Genomic DNA, 22,084 nt, shown 5'->3' with positions numbered 1-22,084 from the left:
ACAACGACCCATGGTTAAGAAATTGAACGAGGTTTTGATTTGCTTGATGCTCTAATTTCTCCCTAAGGGTGGCCTTGAGCTTTGGATCAAGTCATTATTATTTTTTTCCTCTGTTTACTTCAGTGTATCCAACACAGGTGGTAGGGACTAGGGATTTTGTGTCCAAGATAACATATGTTTTCTGTCTACAAATAGACATGGATTTAACTAATACGGTTATTAATGTGAAATTCTAATATAATATAGCTCTTGTTTAAAATATTGTATTCATTTCGTGTTTAAAATGAAACAACGCTTTAAAAATGTATAATATATATATATATATATACATATATATATATATATATATATATATATATATATAGTTGTATAACCTTCAGCATTATGATCAAAGACATCCAAAGCAAACAACTTCACGAAACACTCTTATTATGATAAAAACAAAAACTTAATAAAAATGGCTTTAATTTATATTTGTTTATGTTAGCATTGAGGACAAGATTTGACATTAACTTATTAATATAATTTTTCATCTTAAATATTCTTAAAATTTTTTCGTAAATGAATTTGTTATGATATTCGTTATAATTATAAAAATTAAATAAAAAAGTATTTTTTATCTCGTTTAGTTACACAGTTTAAATAAGATGAGATGAGATATTTTATTGAAAATTAAATAAAATATTATTATAATATAATTTTTGTTTTAGAATTTAAAAAAGTTAAATTTTTATTATATTTTATATAAAAATTTAAAAAAATTATAATAATTACACGAAATAATTTAATTTTATAAGAGCAGATCAGTCAACTTGGAAAAGAAAGAAAAAAAATGAAAGGAAGAGCATGCAAAAAGCATCTGTTTGTTTGTTCTTTTTATTGGACAGAGCAAAACGGTATAGGTATAAAAGTCTCAGTGCCAAAGCCGGCGGAAACATAACGCTAGGGTTGGGTTTTTATATGCTGGGATTCCATGCCAGGGTTTTGCAAAAGCCGCTACTCTTGTTGAACCTTGCAAACCATATCCGCAGCCTACATAGGTCACCATTTTCACAAGTTTATTCTCTCCGATCTTTCTCAGCAACAAACATAATGGTAAGTTTACTCATTAGCCACTGAGATATTCTTTTTCATTTCTTATTATAGAATCTATATGGTTAATTTTCTGCTGGGACCCCATTTTGGTTAATCTGGAAATTCCCTGATTTTTCAGGCTGATTCGGAGAGAAGGCCGGAAATAGATGGTGCTGAGAAGAAGACCGAACGACTGGTTACTGCTTTTGTTTTTTGTCAATTGGTTTACGTTCGGTTTGTTTTCCTTTCAATGCGAGTCTCTGAACGTAATGCGTTCGAATTTCGTAGGGCGATTCGGAGAAAACGCTCAGTTTAGAAGACCTCGAGAAGAAGAAGAAAAAAGAAGAGAAGGTTCTTTGTTTTCTATCTTTTTAAAGTTTTTTTTTTTTTTTTTTTTTTTTTTTTTTTTTTTTTAATATAGTCGTAATTTATGGAGGAAAATTTCCGTTTATGTAGTTCTGTGTATGTATGCATGGATTGGGTATACATATATAACGCATTTTTGTAGACGTAATACATTATTTTGTTCTCTCGGCGTGAGTTGCTGGTTTTGAGTTTGAGGTATTTGATTATTTGCACTTGTATTTTTGGGGCCATTGGTTCAATAAAAAAAAAAACTGTCTTTTTTCCTCCCTTCATGCTTCACATGTTTAATTTCATTGGTCAGAAAGCGAATTCGTTTTGCATTGAGATCCCCTTGAAATCTAACCCAAATTCGAGGGACTAGACTTTTGGAGAGATATACAGAGTGTGTGGCCCTACAATATTCATCGTTGTCCATGAAAGTCTCTTCGTTATCATTAAATACTCAATAAATGTAGGATCTGTACTCTATGCATTATGCCCCCAACCCCCTCCCCCGCCAAAAAAAAAAAACAAAAATAGGCCCTAGAAATTCATATAAGGGATCTTGACCTGTTTTATAGGTGCATGGTGCATTTTCATCCTGGTGTTATCCCTATTAATGAAACTGATGCTTGTAACCATTTTCTTTCAAAGTATATTCATTCATAGTGGCTGAAGCCCATTTGAGGAATAGTTTATGTCGATCCATGATTTAGCATATTTTTTAAGGAAAATATAGGATCGGTGCTCACTTATACTCTGTTTTCTCCAACTTCTTTTATGAGTATTTTTTTTCCAAATTTTTCTTTGTTACAAGTAAAAATTGTATTAATATCAATAGAAGATTAGGCGAAGCTTAAGTACACAACATGTATACAAGTGCCAACACCTAGTTAGAGGTGTTTCTCCAACTTTAAAGAGGAAAAAAACAAGTAGGGAGCATTTATGCTTCTATTTCTTGGCATTTGGCTTGTTAATGTGAAGAGAAGAGAAGGATAAAGTGTGAGGAAAATATGATAGATTGTCCACTTAAGCCCAACATAATTTTCTCCCCAAAGGATAAAAATGCCGACAGTTCGTTTTTTTTAATTACCATTTATCTCCACTCTCTTCATATCTACACTATGGCAACCACCCATTAGGGTGCAGTCTAATGGTCAAAGAATGGACTTGGGACAAGTAGACTCAGATATTTTGGATTTGATTCCACTGTAAGAGTTCCATTGGATTACCTAGTATATGCATGGTTCTGGTGGTGAGGTCATGTATCCAAGGCTTGCCTCCCTAGGGGTGGGTCCAAAGGGCGCTGCCTTAGTTATGTATGTGGCTAATGAAACTATGGTATTTCAGTAATTTTTGTTATTCTTATTGCGCTAATTCTTTTTTGGGTTCTCTTCTGGTCGACGGTGATGACTCTCTCTTTATTTATTTGCTTATTTATTATTTTGATTTATTACTTCATATCCTTGTTATATTTCTGCAATTAGTCTATTTCTCTTATTTTCTCTTGTTGAATATGAAGGTGCTGGAAGTGATTCTTCAGGAAGCAGTTACATTTTGTTCTTGGGATTTCTTTGCTTTGTGTGATTCTGATTGAGTATTTGATTTTGGCAGGCAAGGGAGAAAGAATTGAAAAGGCAAAAGGCTTTAGAGAAAGCTGCTAAACTTCAGGTGACTAGAAGAAACTAATTTGGGTATTCAGGATTATATAATTTTATGCCTTGCATTAATCATTTATTGATACATATGTAAAGTGATAAAATGTTTAGTTCGTTCCATTTTTTAGGCACAACAAGCATCAATTCCTCTGAAAAGAAATGACAAGAAAACAGTAAAGCGTGGTGGGGATGAAGAGAACCCTAAGGAGTTTGTTGACCCAGAAACACCTTTTGGCGAGAAGAAACAAATGTCTCGTCAAATGGCAAAGCAGTACAGTCCTAGTGCAGTAGAGAAATCGTGAGTGCGACTTTTGTCTTTTCCTGTCCCGTATTAGTCATAATTAAAAAATTTTACACTCTGTCTTCTATTCTTGTTGATATAGGTGGTATGCATGGTGGGAGAAATCGGGTTTCTTTGTTGCAGATGCAAAAAGCTCCAAGGCCCCGTTTGTTATTGTGAGTTTCTTTATGGGCATCTTTCTTTTTTCTTTTTATTTGTTTTTTGTCTTCCTATAACAAAGGAAATTCTGAATAGAAGCATATATTATATTCATGCGATTTCGATTTAAGAACAACTTTCATGTATGGCTTGGGCTGGTTTTAAACTTGAAGAGTATGACCAGATGTCGCTGAGTAGTGAGAGATGATCTAATGATCATAGCTTGTATACCTTTAGGTAGATTTATACTTCCTACTTCATTGCAAAAATTATGGTGCTTGTTGGGTAGACTTCTATTTTACACCCTTAAAGTAATCCATGTTTTCAGTCGTAAAGGGCAATCACCTGGGAAAAATTGGGTGCTTTCGTATGGCAAATTGTTGATGATATTTACAGATTGGCTTTAGGATAAGTGGTTTGATGAAATTAACATTTTTGGTGCATGGTGTATGTAAATTAGGTTGAGATTGTAGTTGGGTGGGTTTTGATGCAGGAGATTAGACTAGTAGCTAATGTGGAGGGGACAAAGAATAAGTAGGGGTTTGTCAAGAAACAAATTTGTATGAAATGGCCGAATGAATTGGCCTTGTGATTTCGGTTTATGATATAAACTGGACAAAGAGTTCTATACATGGAAAGGAATAAGTATATGCTAATTCTATTCCTATACAATCTGTCAAATATTATGCTAATTGTACAAAAGAGTAATCAAGGAAATAAATAAGGAAACAAATATGGATAGCAAAGCTGTCCATTGACAGCCCCCCTCAAATTAATGCGGGTTGATCAACAAGCATCAATTTGCTACTATCAACAATTTATAGTTCAGTGGAAATGTGTGGAAGAGTGATAACACGAGCTTCAAAGGCTTCACAGATAGAGTGACAGTCGACTTCAATATGCTTTGTGCGCTCATGATAGACAGGATTGGTCGTAATCTGAATAGCACTTGTATTATCGGCGTGTAAATGTGCAGGATCGGTCTCAGAGAAGTCTAACTCAGCAAGCAAACCTCAAAGCCAAATAATTTCGGAACAAGCAAGAGACATTGCCCGGTATTCAGATTCTGTAGATGACTTAGAAACTCTGTCTTGTTTCTTACTCTTCTAGGGATCAACACATCACCTAAGAACACGCACCAACCAGTGATGGACCAACATGTATCAGCACAACTAGCCCAATTAGCATTGCTATAAGCAACAAGACGAGGAGAATTGCCTGCAGGAAAGAATAAGCCACGGGCAGAAGTGCCTTGAACATAGCGTATGATCCTACGGACAACAGCCAAATGAAGATGACGAGTCTGAAGAAACTAGCTGACTTGCTTTACAACAAAAGAAATATTCGGTCTAGGAATGGTGAGATAGACAAGGCTATCTGCCAACTTTCGGTATAAACTGGGATCAGCAAGTAGGTCAACATCCTCTTTGCAAAGCTTGACATTTAATTCCATGGGAGTATCGACACAGTTAGCCTCCTATAGTTCAGCGGTAGCCACCTAGTCACTAGCATACTTATGTTGATTTAGTGAAATACCAGAAGGACTATGATACACCTCAAGACCAAGAAAATATGTGAGAGACCCAAGATCTTTCATATAAAGCAAAATCGGAACCAGTGATCACAATATCATCAACATAAACCAAAAGAACAACAATACCCATGTCAGATTTTCGAAGAAACAATGAAGTGTCGTACTTGCTCTGCTTGAATGAAAATTGTAGTAAAGTGGTGCGAAATTTATCAAATTAGGCCCTCGGAGCTTGTTTGAGACCATAAAGAGGGCGACGAAGTTTACACACGTGAGGTCGGAGAGGGAAACAATCTCGGGGGCGGCTTCATATAAATACACTCTTTAAGATCCCCTTGAAGAAAAACATTTTTGACATCCATCTGATGTAGTGGCCAATCATTGGAAGCAGCAAGAGCTAGAATTATACGAACAATGGTCATCTTAGCCACAGGAGCAAATGTCTCTTCATAATTGACACCATATTCCTGATTAGTCCCAAGTGCAACAAGCTGAGCTTTATAATGATCTAAACTTCCATCAAATCGAACCTTGACTGAGTAAACCCATTTGCAACCCAGGGGAACTATGGTAGAAGGACAAGGCTCAATGTCCCAGGTGTGATTGGCCTTTAGAGCGGCAATTTCTTCCTGCATAGCTTGTTGCCAATAGTCATTCTTGACAGCATGTGGGAATATCAAAATTGGACAATACAGCAGTAAGAGCTGAAATAGAATGGCCAGAAGAAGAAAACCCATACCTATCCGGAGGTACAGACACTCAAGGAGAGCGACGTACCAAAGGCTCTGGAGGTGCTGCAACTTACTGATTCTGGAGCATGGTAGGATTAGATATCGAGTGAGCCACCGGAAGAGACTGTGGGTGGGTGGGAGCGTCTCATATACACAATACCTCGTTTAAAGTGAGGGCTGACTTGATGAAGATCTGAGAACTGCTGCTCAAGGGAGGGGAGGACCGTAGTAGAAGAAGAGGGCACAGAGGACACAGGAATAAATGTTGATTTTCAGAGACAATAACATTCTTAGAAATGCTTGTACGATGAAATGTAGGATCATAACAAATAAATCCCTATTGACACATTATATCACAAGAATGCACATCTAACAGATTGAGCAGATAATTTATGTCGCTCATGAGGAGGTAAATGCACAAAACATACACAACCAAAGATACAGAGATTATTGTAACTAGGTTGCTTAGCAAATAAGTGGAAATAGGGAGACTCCATGTGCAAGACTTGGGAAGGTAAACGATTAATTAAGTGAGTACTAGTTTTCAGAGTCTTGACCCAGAACATGGATGAAACAGAGAATTCTAACAAGAGAGTACGTACTACATCAAGAAGATGACGATTTTTGCGTTCGGCTACTCCATTCTGGTGTGCAGCGGATTAGTTGGGTGGGTTTCGATGCAGGAGATTAGACTAGTAGCTAATGTGGAGGGGACAAAGAATAAGTAGGGGTTTGTCAAGAAACAAGTTTCTATGAAATGGCTGAATGAATTGGCCTTGTGATTTCGGTTTATCATATAAACTGTACAAAGAGTTTTGTACATGGAAAGTAATAAGTATATGCTAATTCTATCCCTATACAATCTGTCAAATATTATGTTAATTGTACAAAAGAATAAATCAAGGAAATAAATAAGGAAACAAATATGGACAGCTTTGCTGTCCATTGACAGGGTTTACAATCGGGTGTGGAAAAAAGTTTGTAATGGGCTAAATGTCCATGATTTTCTCCTTTCGATTGTGAAATCTAATTAGGTTATTCTCATGTATACTCCATGTATACTTGGGTTTTGCCTACTTCTATGAATAAAACTTCTCGATTACCTATAAAAAAACAGTTCTAGGTAAAAGTGCGTAATAAATATATGAAGAATGAAAAGAAATATATAAGGCGAATTGACAATTTGCATGCTAGTCATGTGTAAATAGAACCATGTTTAATGGAAACAAAAATCATAATAAATATCATCCTAATTTAATTACATTATCAGGTTATGTACTTGAAATCAGTTTTAAAAAACAAACCCCTAGGTGTTGGCTCAAGTGGTAAAGGCCTTGGTCTTGGTGGTGTGCTCCATTTAGGTCTTAGGTTCAAATCTCCTTGGGTGCAAACAATTTCTAGGGGCCATCAGGCTGGGGGAACTTCCACTTGAATTACCCAAGATGCACTTGCGGGAAACTCCTTGGTGAGGGCTTGTGCACCCCCGGAATTAGTTTGGACTTTGTTTTCAGACAGCCGGTGCCAATAAAAAAAAGTTTTAAAAAAGAATTAAATTGATTCCTTTATTTTGCAGGTCTTGCCACCACCAAATGTAACTGGTGCCCTCCATATAGGTCATGCACTTACTGCTGCTGTAGAGGTACTGTGGTTGCCCAAAATTGATGTTTATGCTGTGCATACTCCATCTTCCATATGGTTTTTTTCCTTTTTTTGTGTGAACCAGTATACTGCATGCAGGATACCATTATTCGCTGGCGGAGAATGTCTGGATACAATACCTTGTGGGTCCCTGGGGTGGACCATGCTGGGATTGCCACACAGGTTCTTCTTCCTTTTCCTCCTTTTCCAAGTTGTTTGGTTATCTTTTGATTCAATTTGATCTTTTATCTTATTATGCACGTCTGTATTACTGAGTGAGATGTAGCTTTGAGAACACCAGTTGCAATTTTTTTGGGTTTCATTTTTGTGGGGGGGGGCGGTGTGGAACTCACATTACTCTGGCATGATGCCCTGAAAAGGCTCTCTGTGCATCAGCATATTTATCAGATGTTCTGTCGGTCATGTCCCTCATGCACGTGATCATGTTTTAATCAAACGGTTTCTCCTCAGTGTGCATCCAAAGACATCAGTGTTGCTAATTTTTTGCCCAAGCTTTGTAGCCTGTCCAGTGACAGCTATATGGGGCCTCTGCAATCTGACCCGTTATATGGCATAGATCAATCTGATGTGGCCTTGGACTTTGGTCAAGGAGAAGACCAGTTAATGGGTCAATACTGTCAGGCATCAATTCAATCTGTCATATGCCTTTGCCTAGAAACAACTGTGACTTATGTAGCCCATGTTTAATGCTTTAATTACCCTTGCAATAAATCCATATTTGTGCTCAATTGGTGGATGAGTTTGAATATTCTTTATATTTTTATCCATTTGATTGATTTAATATGTTAGATGCTTTTCTTCTTCTTCTTCTTTTCCCCTCAGGTTGTTGTGGAAAAGAAGATAATGCGTGAAAGCAAATTAACTAGGCACGATATCGGTCGTGAGAAATTTGTATCTGAAGTGAGTTCTAACTATCACTAACCAATATTAGCTCCCTCTGAGCACAAAATAGACCCCTTCACAATTATCATGTTCATATATTGCTCGACCTATTCTAACCTTTATATATTCTGTTGGTTGGACTCTATTGAAATAAAAGGTCTGGAATTGGAAAAATAAGTATGGTGGAACCATTTTGCAACAGTTGCGTCGTTTGGGTGCCTCTTTAGATTGGTCTCGTGAGGTATGCATTTAATTTATGTGACTAAGTTTTACTTGTTCTGGATAAAACATAGCATTCTAGTGTTTTTTTTTTTAATTGTTTTCCAATCAGATTCACTCATAACTCATAAGTCTCATATTCTCCCTCCCCCTCCCCCCAAACTCAGTCTGTGATCTGCTACTTTTTCCTACTTTTCAGTGCTTTACAATGGATGAGAAAAGATCAAAGGCTGTGACTGAGGCTTTTGTTAGGCTTTACAAGGAAGGCCTTATTTATAGGTGAGATCAACATCTGGATAACATTGACATTTTCTTTAGCATGGCAGTCATACACGAATTTATAAAAATGGCTTTGTCCATAATTTGTGAGATATGATCTGCTTCTGAATTTTGTTTTGTTTCATCGCTTCCTTCACATTTTTTCTTCAAACTTTTGACCTCTTTTTTGGTCCCAGATAACCCAGTAGAAATTTAAGCATCTGTTGGCCAATGTGATTTAAAAAGCTTCCTACTTGATAAGTAGCCTTTTATTGTATGTGATGTGTTAGTCAAGTTAGACATATCAAATTTAGTTGAAGGTTTTATTAGGCATGTCATTCTTCATACTATTGTTAGCTTCCCTACATATAATTGTAATAAACAATGGATATAATTTTTTTGATAAGTAATAGAGATTTTATTAATAAACGCAAAGGATGCATCCATTGTACACGGAAACTATGCAAGAGGAAAACCCAAATAAAAGATGGAACCAGTTCTCTAAGGTGATAAAACATCAATGAAAGATCTCAGATGCAATTTAACTGTTTTTAAGCAGAACTGAATCTTAAAATATCAGTATAAGAAAAATTTATTGAATCAAAATTTAGGAAAATGGTCAACTTGGGCTTTGCCTACTTTTTGGAGAGATTCCCTGACGTTTAAAAAAAAAACATAGGACCATAGACCAAAATACACCTGACAACCCCAACTAGCTAGGTGTTCCTTGTACAAAAAAACTAGCTAAGCGTTCCTCTTATATAGTTCTTATGTACTTGGGCTGTGCCCTTTGTGTTTGTTAATAATCTTCAATTATTTACTTATCAAAAAAATAATAATCTTCGATTATTTATATATAAAAAATATTTGGTTCTGAAATTTCCCTCGTTTGAATGGGGACTGGCTTAATGTTTCTTGTCCGCTCAAGTATTTTTTTCTTTTTATCAAATTGGACCTCAATATTCCTACTGTATTTGCCCTTTCCTTTCACTTGTTTAATCTCATTTCTGATTTATTTGTGCTTCTATTTTTCTGCTGTTTGGAGTTTTAATGTTATATCTTCTTTTCTGCAGAGATCTTCGCCTAGTGAATTGGGATTGTGTGTTGCGGACTGCAATATCTGACATTGAGGTAAGTCATTTCCTGTAAGAGGCACGTTTATAGTGGATTCTTTTGTATTTTTTTATTCAAAATGTCTGTTAATGGATTCTAAATTATTGTAGTTTTTGGTTCTGTAGGTAGACTATGTTGAGATCAAAGAAAGGACTCCACTAAAGGTTCCAGGATATGAGAAACCTGTGGAATTCGGTGTTTTAACTTCATTTGCCTACCCTTTGGAAGGTGAGTTTGGTGAGATTGTTGTGGCCACTACTAGGATGGAGACTATGCTTGGAGATACTGCTATTGCTATACATCCTGATGACCCAAGGTACAGTCATCTTCATGGAAAATTTGCCATTCATCCATTTAATGGACGAAAGCTTCCCATAGTTTGTGATGCAATTCTTGTTGATCCGAAGTTTGGGACTGGTGCTGTCAAGGTAAATATTTTTTAGGCGAAGTATGCTTACTTTAGTAGTTCTCTTTTGAATTTTTTTGTTTACAGGATGAAAAAACTCATATTTCATTCATGGTACTGCAGATTACCCCTGCTCATGACCCGAATGATTTTGAAGTTGGCAAGCGTCACAATCTTGAGTTCATCAACATTTTTACCGATGATGGAAAAATAAACAGCAATGGTGGGTCAGAGTTTGTAGGGTTGCCGCGTTTTAAAGCCCGAGAGGCAGTTACTGAAGCATTACAAAAGAAGGTATCGGTACTATAGTAGTCTGTACATGAGTTAATTCTCAAGTAACTGAGGCAATATAAAATTTTTATTGTAGATATGAAAATCTTATTGATGAATCCTTGACCCTAGATATTTTTTAAAAATAATTTGAATATCAACATTATGTTACTTATGACCATCCAAATCAAGATTTTAGCAAGAGGATATCAACCGAGTAGTTACATGCTTTGGTCCACGACTTCCGTAATTTTTTGAAGAACTCTCTAGGTTTCAAACAACAATAAATTTGGTTCTTGGATTTTTCATTTTGAACCAAAATGGTTGTTTCATCTATCTGCTGTCAATAACCCTAGCAGTATGCCACTTCAGCCCAATGAACTCCTCAGACCCACCAGTTAACTTTTGTGTTAATTATTTCTGTATTTCTTGCTATTTATGTATTCATGTCATTCGTTGCATGTTAATGTTGTCAATCAAGCTGCCTAAAACATGTAAAATTATTTCTGTAATTCATGCTATTTGTATGTCTTTTGTGTCTATTCAAATTTTTTTCACACTTCATGTTGCAGTGTGAGTTTAAGTTACATATATTCTTCATGTTTTACTACTTATAAAGACTGCCCAAGTTTAGTTTCTGGTCTTCATTCATGTACTTTTATTAACTACGTAATGTTGTTTATTTTTTATCATTGACATAGGTCTTCTTTGCATTTAGGGCTTTTATAGAGGTGCTAAAAATAATGAGATGCGGCTGGGCCTTTGTTCAAGAACCAATGATGTTGTGGAGCCACTTATAAAACCTCAATGGTATGTTAGTTGCAATAGTTTGGGGAGGCAAGCTCTTGATGCTGTAATGGATGAAGAAAACAGGAGGATAGAGATCATCCCGAAACAGTATTCTGCTGACTGGAGAAGGTCAGATATTGTTTTACTTCGCTTTGTAAATTTCAGATGGTCACATCGTGAAGGAATAAATAAGTAAAATCCAAAAGGGCATGAAAAATTTTCAGAACATCACTCCGAAAGACACTGCAGAGTGTCCCTAGCCTATCAGACTTAGATGCTGCTCTTTTATATGTCCCATGTACTTGGGCTATGCCTAGTTCTTCTTAATAAATTTTTTATTTTCTGATAATAAAATACTGCAGAATGTAATTTTGGTAATATTCTTAAAGAGACTCCAGAACATTGCTCTGAAATAATATCCACCGATGCATCTTAGTTTCTTCTGGTTGATCTTATAATATGATACAAACTGTTTGAAGAATGTGCTTTTGGTAACAGTCCATAAAATATCTAGATTTTATTCAAGGAGACTTTTTTTTTTTTTGGGGGGTGTGGGGGGGGGACTTTCCTTGATGGGTCTTTGTGACTTTGGATTCTAAATTTCTAATACGCCTGGCATGCTACATTTATGTTGATTTGTAGCGTATTAATTTTTTTAAGTATCTTTTATAATTAATTTTTGAAGTAATCATTACTTATAAGTAGATTTTTAAATAATTATTTATAATTACAATTGAGTACTTGGGCCTTAAAAACATCACAGGTGGCTTGAAAACATTCGTGATTGGTGCATCTCAAGGCAACTTTGGTGGGGTCATCGTGTTCCTGCATGGTATGTCTCACTGGAGGATGATGAGCTAAAGGAAGTTGGTGCTTACAATGACCACTGGGTGGTTGCAAGAAATGAGGAAGAGGCTCAGGAGGAGGCTAGCCGATTGTATAATGGGAGGAAGTTTCATTTGAGTCAAGATCCTGATGTGCTTGATACATGGTTTTCTTCTGGTCTTTTTCCATTGTCTGTTTTGGGCTGGCCTGATGATACTGAAGATCTGAAGACATTTTATCCAACTTCAGTTTTGGAAACTGGCCATGATATTCTCTTTTTCTGGGTTGCTCGCATGGTGATGCAAGGAATGAAATTGGGAGGTGATGTACCTTTTCGAAAGGTAAGTTTACATTATCCTATTATTTAGACCACAACATGACCTTTGAACAATCATATATTAAATTAGGACTGAATTATTTGTTAAATAAAAAATTTGCATAGACCTACCAGAGACTGTCTTAAGGTTAGGGATTTATTTGGATGGTTGTTACTTTATCTGTATTATCGTTTCAAGCTTCTAAATCATAAGTTCCACTGTTCCAATGAGCTCTAGCTCAAACCGTACCCCTCTTCGCTTAATTTTGACAATACCTCTTTCAATAATCATAACAGGATTGAGGAGGTATAAGTTAAGATTCCTCGGGCACATGTGAAATAATAAAAAAAAAGATCATATACACAAGGTGTGATCGGGTGCATTATTTTGTCTTTTGAAATGATGGTACTGAAACTAGAAAGATCCTTATGGTGTGTCATACAACTCATTAACATGGTGTTCATTATATGCCGTAAACTACATATTTGAATTTGCCCGAGGCTCTTACTGTAGCCACTGGGAAACTTCTGAGATACATTCTGTTGTGTTTACTGTCCTTGATGCCAGAAAGATTAGTTTTTAGTATGGTTGAAGGGTATGCCTGGGAATATGAGTAGTTTCCCAATTTCAATCTGAAGCTAGAGCTTGTTCAACAGTATGGAAGCCTTGACACGTTTAATTGGTGTTCAGTATATGCCATAAACTACATGCCTGAACTTGACTGGGGCTCTTACTGCAGCCACTGATTCATTCTGGTTCGCTTGCTATCCTTGATGCCAGAAAGATTTGGGGGCTACATACTTATAAAATAAAATAAAAAATTTAAAAAAAAAAGATTTGGGGGTTCAATTATGTAAGATTATTGTAAAATGAACAAAACAGTTCTCCCCCCTCAGTTTTCACTTTATAACCCAAAAAATAATGGATGACAATTTCTCCTCTTTTTATGTGGAATCATCAGTATGGTTGAGGGGTATGTATGATAAAGGTAAAGGCAATTGATGGTTATGGAGGCCTTAACATATTTATGTAATATATAGTATGCATCCAGTGTACTTGGCTATGCTGAGTTATGCAGCAGGCATAAGCTAAAGCTAGTTTCATTACATAGGCATTTATGCATATATGATAATTGTCTTTGGATTATTTGACATCTTCTCCTTCCATCAACAAGAGGTGGAGGTTTAGGTCATGGGTTCAATCCTGTATGAATGCATGAACTGTGTTTACCTGAAAAGAGTATGTATGCATATATCCTTGGAATTTTTATTATTTCCTATTCAGTGTGCATTTTCATGTGCGAATCTATTGCATAACTGAGGCGATATAGTCTGCTTGAATCACTTTGAACTATGCAGGTTTATTTGCACCCAATGATTCGTGATGCGCATGGGCGCAAGATGTCTAAGTCATTGGGAAATGTCATTGATCCACTTGAAGTAATAAATGGGATATCCCTGGATGGTCTTCATAAGAGGCTAGAGGAGGGTAACTTGGATCCTAAAGAACTGGTTGTTGCCCAAGAGGGGCAGACAAAAGACTTTCCTAACGGTATTTCTGAGTGTGGTGCTGATGCTCTTCGGTTTGCCCTTATAGCTTACACTGCCCAGGTTCATTCTTGTAACAATCTCTCTTTGAACCATTTGGCTATATCTTAATGATATAGTGATGTGTGACTATTTTGTCTTGCAGTCAGATAGAATAAACTTGGATATCCTAAGAGTGGTTGGGTATCGTCAATGGTGTAATAAATTGTGGAATGCTGTACGATTTGCCATGAGCAGGCTGGGAGATGATTATGTTCCACCCACAAATGTAAATCCGGATGTCTTGCCATTTAGCTGTCAGTGGATACTCTCTGTATTAAACAAAGCTATATCCAAAACTGTAGCTTCTCTGGAATTGTATGAGTTCTCAGATGCATCAAGTACAGTGTATTCATGGTGGCAGTACCAACTGTGTGATGTTTTTATTGAAGCAATTAAGCCTTTCTTTGCTGGGAATGATCCAAAATTCGAGTCTGCAAGGAGTTTGGCTCGAGATACACTTTGGTTATGTCTTGACAATGGGTTGCGACTGCTTCATCCTTTTATGCCATTTGTTACAGAAGAATTGTGGCAGCGCCTTCCTTCATCAAAGGACGGTACAAGGATAGAATCTATTATGATATGCGAGTACCCATCAGTTGTTGAGGTTAGTTTAGCTTTTTAATTTTTAAGAGAAAATATAAGGCACGGTTAAGGCTAAGCTACAATTATTATATCCAACTACTGATTTAGAGGTCATGTAGCTTTCTAATTTGAAAGAGAAAATGAAGGCACACATAAGGTGGACCATTAGTTGGTTAACTAGAAGTGGGTGGAGCATTTATTACCTTACAGGAAGGCTGTTACTTGGACCAGAAGAACTTTGCTTGGTGTGTGTGTGTGTGTGTGTATACTTTCTAAGCATAGTAGTGCTACAGTTAACACTTCGCTAACTTTTGACATGTGATACTTTTCCTGATGATGAAGGGCTCTTCCCTTTATGCTTCATATTTTTTTTATTGCCGATAGAACGTAAAGACAAGTCAAATAAAGGTTTATTCTTCCTCATCTACAAATATCGAAATTTTGGTGCCTAATACCCCATAGATAGTTCCAACTGTTTAGGAACAATAATCAATTTTAGCTCAAATAGTTTGTAGAGGAACTGTCCTTTTTCCAAAGGCAACAAAAAATCTTTGCCGCATGTGGGCTTTTCTAGTGTTTGATTGTTAAGTATAGTTATGATTTTTTCAGCCAATCTGTCTATTCAGCAAATTAGTAACAGTTATATCTATCAATATTGTATGGTCTAGGACCGTCAGTAATGGCTTTTCTTTAGAGTTCAGCTACTTGATCGATCCACTTACTTCTATTATGTTAATCTTAATTAAACCCATGTTTGAATTGAAATTGAGATGCTGCTGTAAGTTCTTCCCCTCTGGATCAGATAGATTCATATCTGAAAGAGGTTTACAATAAGTTCTTTCAAAATTGACTATTTGTCCCTCTAGAGGTGTTCCATTGATCAAATATGTGGGGAAATATTTGTGTTTGTCCCATGCATCATGGCCACTTTTTCCTATTTAGTATGCTGTGTAGGCTGTCTAAAAGTTTACGGAGTTAGCTGTAATATTTTGTAGTTGGTATAATAAATGCTGATAATATTCTTGATGTTCCAGTGCTGGACAAATGAAAGGGTGGAGTATGAGATGGATCTTATAGATTCTGTTGTGAAATCTCTCAGGTCGCTTGCAAATGAAAGACGTGAAAGGTACATGGAATTGGTCCTTTTTTTGGTTCTTTTTCATTTTTTTTCCAAGCCTTTTGTTTGTTCTTTTGATCTTTATTTTCACTAGAGTGTTGATTGTTTCACTAGAACCATGTTGCACAAAACGATTAATGGTGTTGCACAAGAAGAAATCAAGACTCTATCACTGAGAATTTTTTGAAGGAAGAAAAGTGGATAGTTGAGGGTGGAACCTAGGTTTTAGTGTAAACACTCCTACCAAGTTCTTGAATCTTTTATGCGCCTTAAAATAATTTCCTCTCTAATGAACTTTTGTGAGACAAATTTCGTAAAACCGATCAAGAAAAAAAGTATTTCGAAATAATCAAACAGAATGCCAAGGAAACTCAAATTTTCTATTTCCTCATCTTCTTTCTAAATTGTAAATCTAAGTAGTTTTCTCTTAAATTTAGCTTAATTTGCCCAATTTAAAATTGCACATTTCAATAACTCTAATTCTTGCTATGGTGTTTCTGCCCTTAGGCGACCAGCTTTTGTGCTCTGCCGAAGTGATGCAGTTGCAGAGATTATTAGCAACCATCAACTGGAGATTATTACTCTTGCCACTTTATCGTCTTTGAAGGTACATCACTGACAATGCTTTAAAAAGGGTGGTATGAAGTTTGGCAGACTTCTTGGTTGCCTAAAAGTTTGGCTTTCTTGGTTGTTCATTGGGTACACTATACATTTTTTGTGAAGTGAAATAAAAAAAGTCGGATGCTTTTCCACCGAGAGAGACATTTGGCTCAACAGGATTAGGGTTTTAGTGCTGCATTGCTGTTTTGGATAGGTCCCTTTTTATTCCCAGCTGATTAGACCGTTTTAGTTAGTTTGTTTTTTATAATTCTCATTGTAAGTAGTGGTGCTCATTTTGCACTTCAATGCATTTTAAAGCAGCAGTATGTTAGACTGTTAGACCTCTTCTCCAGACCTGTTGTTTCATTGACTGTGAACTAAAGCCATTTTGCCTCTCTCCCCGCCCCCCGGCAGCCCCTTCTTTTGCTATTTTAATTATTTTTGCTGTGAATCCTCTAAGATACGAATGGGACAATACATTATTGCAGTAATGGCGTGGTTCTTTTGCTGATAACCATTTCTTAGATTCTTTTTTTTTTCATTCTTTCCCGTATAGTTTTGAATCATGCATGTGATGCCTGGCCCATGGACGATGATTTTTTTTTTTTTTTTTTTGGTCCTCACTTTGTATTGCGTATTTCCTCCTGTTGAAGCTTTTTGTGATCATATGTTCCCATGTGCATCGATGTGTTAAATGCACATGATATTTTGTTCAACAATGGTATCTGTCCACTTATAGGCTACGAAATTTTTTATCATCGTCTTATTCCCTAAGATATGGATACTCTGACCTGGCCTACTGCTGTTTGGCTCCCTATCAATTTTTCATGTTGAATTGAGATTAACGTTGAATATTGTTAGATAAAACCATTTGGTTTAAACGCTTCTCATCTGCAAAATTATCATTATGCAGGTAATAAGTGAGAATGATGCTGCTCCAGTTGGATGTGCAGTATCGGTTGTAAATGAAAACCTCTCTGTTTATCTTGAGCTTCAGGGAACTCTTTCTCCTGAAGCAGAACTTGAAAAGATCAGGAAAAAGACGGATGAGATTCGGAAGTAAGATAGCTGCAACTATTTATCTCATTTTTTTTTCAATAAATTGGTGATGGATTTAAATTACATTTTGGATCCTTGCTTTTCTTTTTTTTTTTTTTTTTTTTTTGGGGTTGCAAGCCAAGCAGAACAGAAGAATGCCCTTCCAGTTTCAGGTCGCTGATGGTTAAATCTTTGTTAATTTTGCAGGCAACACGAGAAGCTAACAAAGATGATGAGTGCTTCTGGATACAAAGAAAAGGTCCCTTCGCACATTCATCAAGAGAATGTTGCAAAGCTAGCGTCCCTGATGCAGGAGGTTTTGTCTCTCGAAGAAGCAGGCCAACACATTGAAGCTCAAGCATCAAGCAATCAACAGGATTAGCTGTACTATTTATTGTTGGTATATGGGGGTCTTTCCCAACCTCATCATGGTAAACCATTTTTGCTTCAATGAAGGAAACGAGGGCTATATTTATCACATCTGCATAATGTCATTTTTTTGTTGAAGAAATTTTATATTGGCCGCTTTATTAAGTCGCAGATAATAGTTTTAATCTTGTCCATAAAAGTTTTTTTTATTTTTATTTTTATTTTATGGTTTATGAATAGCCAGGAAGAGTAATGTGGAATGAAATAACTAGACACTAAAATGTTTTCTTTCATTAAAGTGGTTTTCCGCTTGTTTTTCTCTTTCCTTCTAAATCGTCAACCAATGTTTTCTTTCTTTTATATATATTGCCTACTACCCCTCTCTCACTCGCAGCTTTACGAATAGAAAAGTTCTTCTCATCTCATCAGTCATCGTTCGCTATTTCACACCTCACATTATAAAAAGAGTAGTGCTACTCTGGCGGCAGAGTAGCACCGCTCGGTTTAACCGCTAATTATAAAATTAGTTTTTTTTTTTTCATTTTTCTATTCACATTTTTTAATGTATTTAAATATTTTTAAAAAATAAAAAAATACATCAATACATTTAAAATCACTTTCTTCATCATTTGGTAAAAAAAAAAAAAAAAACACTTGAGTGGTCAAACCAAGCGGTATCATTTGGGCGACATAGTAGATTTTTCTTTATAAAAATTACCTCAACACCTTGTGAAAAAAAAAATTATAAATGTGAGGTGTGAAAATGAATAGTGACTGATATAAAGAGTTCTTATTACGAATATTTTTGTCAAAACTCTTAAAAATTAAGATGAGAGAGAGAGATCGAAAAATGTACAAATGTTAATGACATAAAATTGCTACTTGGTTACATACAGGATATAGATTATACCTGTAATGCATTTCATGATTGTGCATTTTTGCACAAATCCCCCCTCTCTAGAACACAACTATTATCAGCACTCTATAAAAAATATATATATATATATATATATATATATATATATATATAAAGTGCAGATTAATGGTCTCACTCAAGTATCTATTCTATTTTCGAACATTATACACTCAAATGCGCACCGCATAATATTAAAAATATATAACTATTAAAAATTATGGTACTATAAAAACAGAAACAACTAAATGGAGTAACTCCATAATGACACGTCAGCTGAATCTTCCACGTCATTAATATAAAAATCATTTCCCGCACAAAAGGGTGGAGGCAAAAGCATCCCCTCTGCCATATCTGCCACCAGCCTCCACACTGTCATCCCGCACTCCGCCTCATCAAAGAAAATACTCTTCGGCCACTCCCTCTCGTCTTCATCCGTCGGCGATGTTGATCCGTCCAACGACTCTGCCGGTCGAAACAACTCCGCCGCCGCTGCAGCAGTCCTCTGAATGTCCTTCACATCACCGGACGCTGGCACCGGCAGCCTCCACACCGAGTCTGCGAAATTAAGGCAAGCAGACCGACCACGCATCGCTATTGCTGCGACATCGTGAGCGCGCGCCGCCATGTCGGCAGTGGGGAACGTCCCCAGCCATATCCTGGACTTCTTGTTGGGCTGGCGCACCTCGCATACCCACTTGCCGGAGTTCCTCCTCCTGACACCCCGGTACACTGGGTGCCTGGTTTCCTTGAACTTCTTCCTGCCGGCACGTTTCTTCGGATTCCTGGAAGCCAACAGAAGCTCCTCGTCGGAAAAGTTCAGGCCGCGACCATAGCTACTACTCTCGGAGTCTGGGGAATTATAAGGAGAGAAAACATCCATGTATGCAGGTGAGATATGATTTTGAAGTAGAACTCTCTCTCTCTCTCTCTCTCTCTCTCTCTCTCAATGTTTGTTGGAGTAATGAAAAAGAGGCAGCTTACTGAAAAACACTCAGCAGTGATCGATCAGTAAGTATAGCGAGCTTGTGTAATAGAAGTAGATAGTGTTGTTTTGTGTTTGGATAAAGGTGAGAAACTATATGTATATATATGTTCCTTAAGCAGAAGGAGAACGTACAGGCACACGGACTGAGGACAGGCTGTGGGAAAAAAAGCCACGGCTTTTACGTACCTATGTTAAACGAAAGCGACGTATAAATAAAGAAATAGGAAACAAGCCAGGAAAGAGTGGATTGGGTTAAGAACCAGCTGTGTTTACCCAGGTTGTTGGGTGGATGGTGGGACCCTTTTTTTGCACGGATGACACGTGGAGCATTTGACTACTGAAGAGAGAGAGAGAGAGAGAGAGAGAGAGAGGCGGGTGTGGTGCTTTAAACGATGATTAAATAATAGGAGTTGGGGGCTGGACGTGGATATTTGATATTTCTATTCAGTTCTCTCTCTCTCTTTCACTGCTGATTATTATTAAAGTTAGCTTATTATCTTGTGTATTTGACCAGTCTGTTGACTCTCCCTCCTTATCCATTCCCGTAGCCATTGCGTGGATGCCAATTCCTCGCCTATTTTTATATTATTATATATTTCTTTCTTCATATTTTTTATTTGGCAGTTGGCATGCCTTTTACTTTTTATTAAGTTATTTATAATATGTGATATTAGGATGTCCTTTAAAGTTACGTTTAGTTGTAAGATTCAGTTAAGTTTAATTTAATTTTAAGATGAATTTAATATCTAAATACTTAATTTTTAAATTATTAAACTCATATCAACTCAAAACCTCTTTAAATGTGAGACCCATAACTTTTTTAACTTCTCATAAAAAGTATTAAACTCATTTTAACATCTAAATATATTTTAAACTTAGTTTAGATGAGCTTTACATAACTCCATTCATTACTCAACTCACTATTATTTATAAAAAATTGAACTCAATTATATTCAGCTCAACATCCAAACACAGCTTAAATATGTTCTCAAAAAATGCTTTCTAATATATATATATATATATATATTCTAATGTTTAAAAAACACACACAAATTTATTAGTGATAATTTTTTTAAACATTTTAAACATATAAAAAATACACTAGAGACACTTTTGAAGACACATTTAGAGGATACCTAAGTATTTTACTTATAATATATATCTTCGATGATTTTAGTACTTATTCATTGTCATTAATAAATAAACAAATAAATTCTGTTATATATTTGGTAGCTACAAAGTTAAGTTTGAGGCCTAGTTTGGTAAATAAGATGGGATGAGATAATTTGTGAATAGTAATAAAATTATATGAGTTAATATGTTTTATGGTTTTTGGGAAAAATGAGATAAAATGTTGAATAAAAATATTATAAAGTTAAAATATTATTAGAATATAATTTCTTAAAATTATTTTTATTTTGGTATTTAAAAAAATGAAACTGTTTTTTGTGTTTTGTTTGAAAGTTTGAGAAAATTATAATGATTAAGTAATTATTAGATGAAAAAATTGAAGATTTGAAATTGAAAAGAGTTTGTATTTGTGATATTTAAATATTGAGATAAAATGAGTTTGAGAGGATTTTACTATACAAATCAGGCTTAAGGTTAAGGATTAAAAAAAATATGACTTTTTTTTTTCTTTTTAGGGAATTTTTTTTTTAGTGACAAGAATGTCACAAAACCAGTAAGTGGTTTTTTTATATGATAGAATATGAGACAAAATATTTATTTATTTTATTATATAATAGGAGATATAATTTTAGAGTGTCACTCTATATGTAATTAAAAAAATATAGTAAAATCCAGAATAATTTTTTTTTTATATATATATACAAATCTCAAATTTAATATTTTTTTTAAAAATTGCACAAAGAATAGTGTTGGGCTGTCGGCTAGTATTGATCGCCGCCCAGCATTGACTACTGGTCGTGCCGTTTAATATAAATTCATCTTCTTATTTTTTAAAGTTTTTAATTTATATTTTTTTATTATGTTAAAAAAATATATAAAATAAAATATCAATATATTAATAGCTAATTTTTTAATTATTAAGTAAAAAAAATGAAAATATTAAAAATATCAAAATGAGATATCAAAATTAGGACATTTTCGTTGCACAAATCTTGCCGACAGGTTATTCTTCAGATTTAAGTGAAATCGCTTACACAGTCAAATAGTTAAAAAAATAGGGAGAATCGGCTTAGAAATGGTGCAGTCTTCGAACTTTCGAGGAAGCTTGGCGAAACAAGATAGTCTGCGTCTGAAACAGCGAAGCAAGAAGACACGTGGCACGTTTGAACCAAACAAAACAAACGCACACCTTTTCGAATCATCGATGTGACGTCACACTAAGATTTTTTATTTTTCCTTTT

The 22,084-nt window shown here is 35.6% G+C and overlaps 2 protein-coding genes across 3 annotated transcripts; one reads left to right on the top strand and one right to left on the bottom strand.

Annotated features, from left to right (window-relative positions):
- The first annotated feature begins 893 nt into the window (after nucleotides 1–893).
- On the top strand, nucleotides 894–17,996 carry LOC121251671 (valine--tRNA ligase, mitochondrial 1). Of its 2 annotated transcripts, XM_041150985.1 has the most exons (23): nucleotides 894–1,095; nucleotides 1,214–1,270; nucleotides 1,363–1,425; nucleotides 3,034–3,090; nucleotides 3,206–3,375; nucleotides 3,461–3,533; nucleotides 7,352–7,417; nucleotides 7,516–7,599; nucleotides 8,260–8,337; nucleotides 8,477–8,560; nucleotides 8,738–8,817; nucleotides 9,870–9,927; nucleotides 10,035–10,337; nucleotides 10,439–10,609; nucleotides 11,304–11,503; nucleotides 12,138–12,540; nucleotides 13,875–14,126; nucleotides 14,209–14,709; nucleotides 15,722–15,813; nucleotides 16,312–16,411; nucleotides 17,318–17,463; nucleotides 17,650–17,823; nucleotides 17,854–17,996. In XM_041150985.1, exons 1-23 carry the CDS (start codon nucleotides 961–963, stop codon nucleotides 17,894–17,896), a joined length of 3,390 nt encoding a protein of 1,129 aa, XP_041006919.1. In that variant the 5' UTR covers nucleotides 894–960; the 3' UTR covers nucleotides 17,897–17,996. The 2 variants fall into 2 exon arrangements, with proteins under 2 accessions (XP_041006919.1, XP_041006920.1); XM_041150986.1 differs by having other exon boundaries at nucleotides 17,650–17,996.
- A 671-nt stretch (nucleotides 17,997–18,667) lies between these two features.
- On the bottom strand, nucleotides 18,668–20,202 carry LOC121251672 (dehydration-responsive element-binding protein 1E-like). The gene has a single exon (XM_041150988.1). It carries the CDS (start codon nucleotides 19,605–19,607, stop codon nucleotides 18,969–18,971), a length of 639 nt encoding a protein of 212 aa, XP_041006922.1. The 5' UTR covers nucleotides 19,608–20,202; the 3' UTR covers nucleotides 18,668–18,968.
- Nucleotides 20,203–22,084: the final 1,882 nt, after the last annotated feature.

This window comes from Juglans microcarpa x Juglans regia, chromosome 2S (genome assembly GCF_004785595.1).
Source record: "Juglans microcarpa x Juglans regia isolate MS1-56 chromosome 2S, Jm3101_v1.0, whole genome shotgun sequence".
Lineage (NCBI taxonomy): Eukaryota > Viridiplantae > Streptophyta > Magnoliopsida > Fagales > Juglandaceae > Juglans > Juglans microcarpa x Juglans regia.
The sequence above is the reverse complement of the archived record's forward strand: the minus strand, read 5'-3'. Positions and strand labels throughout refer to the sequence as shown.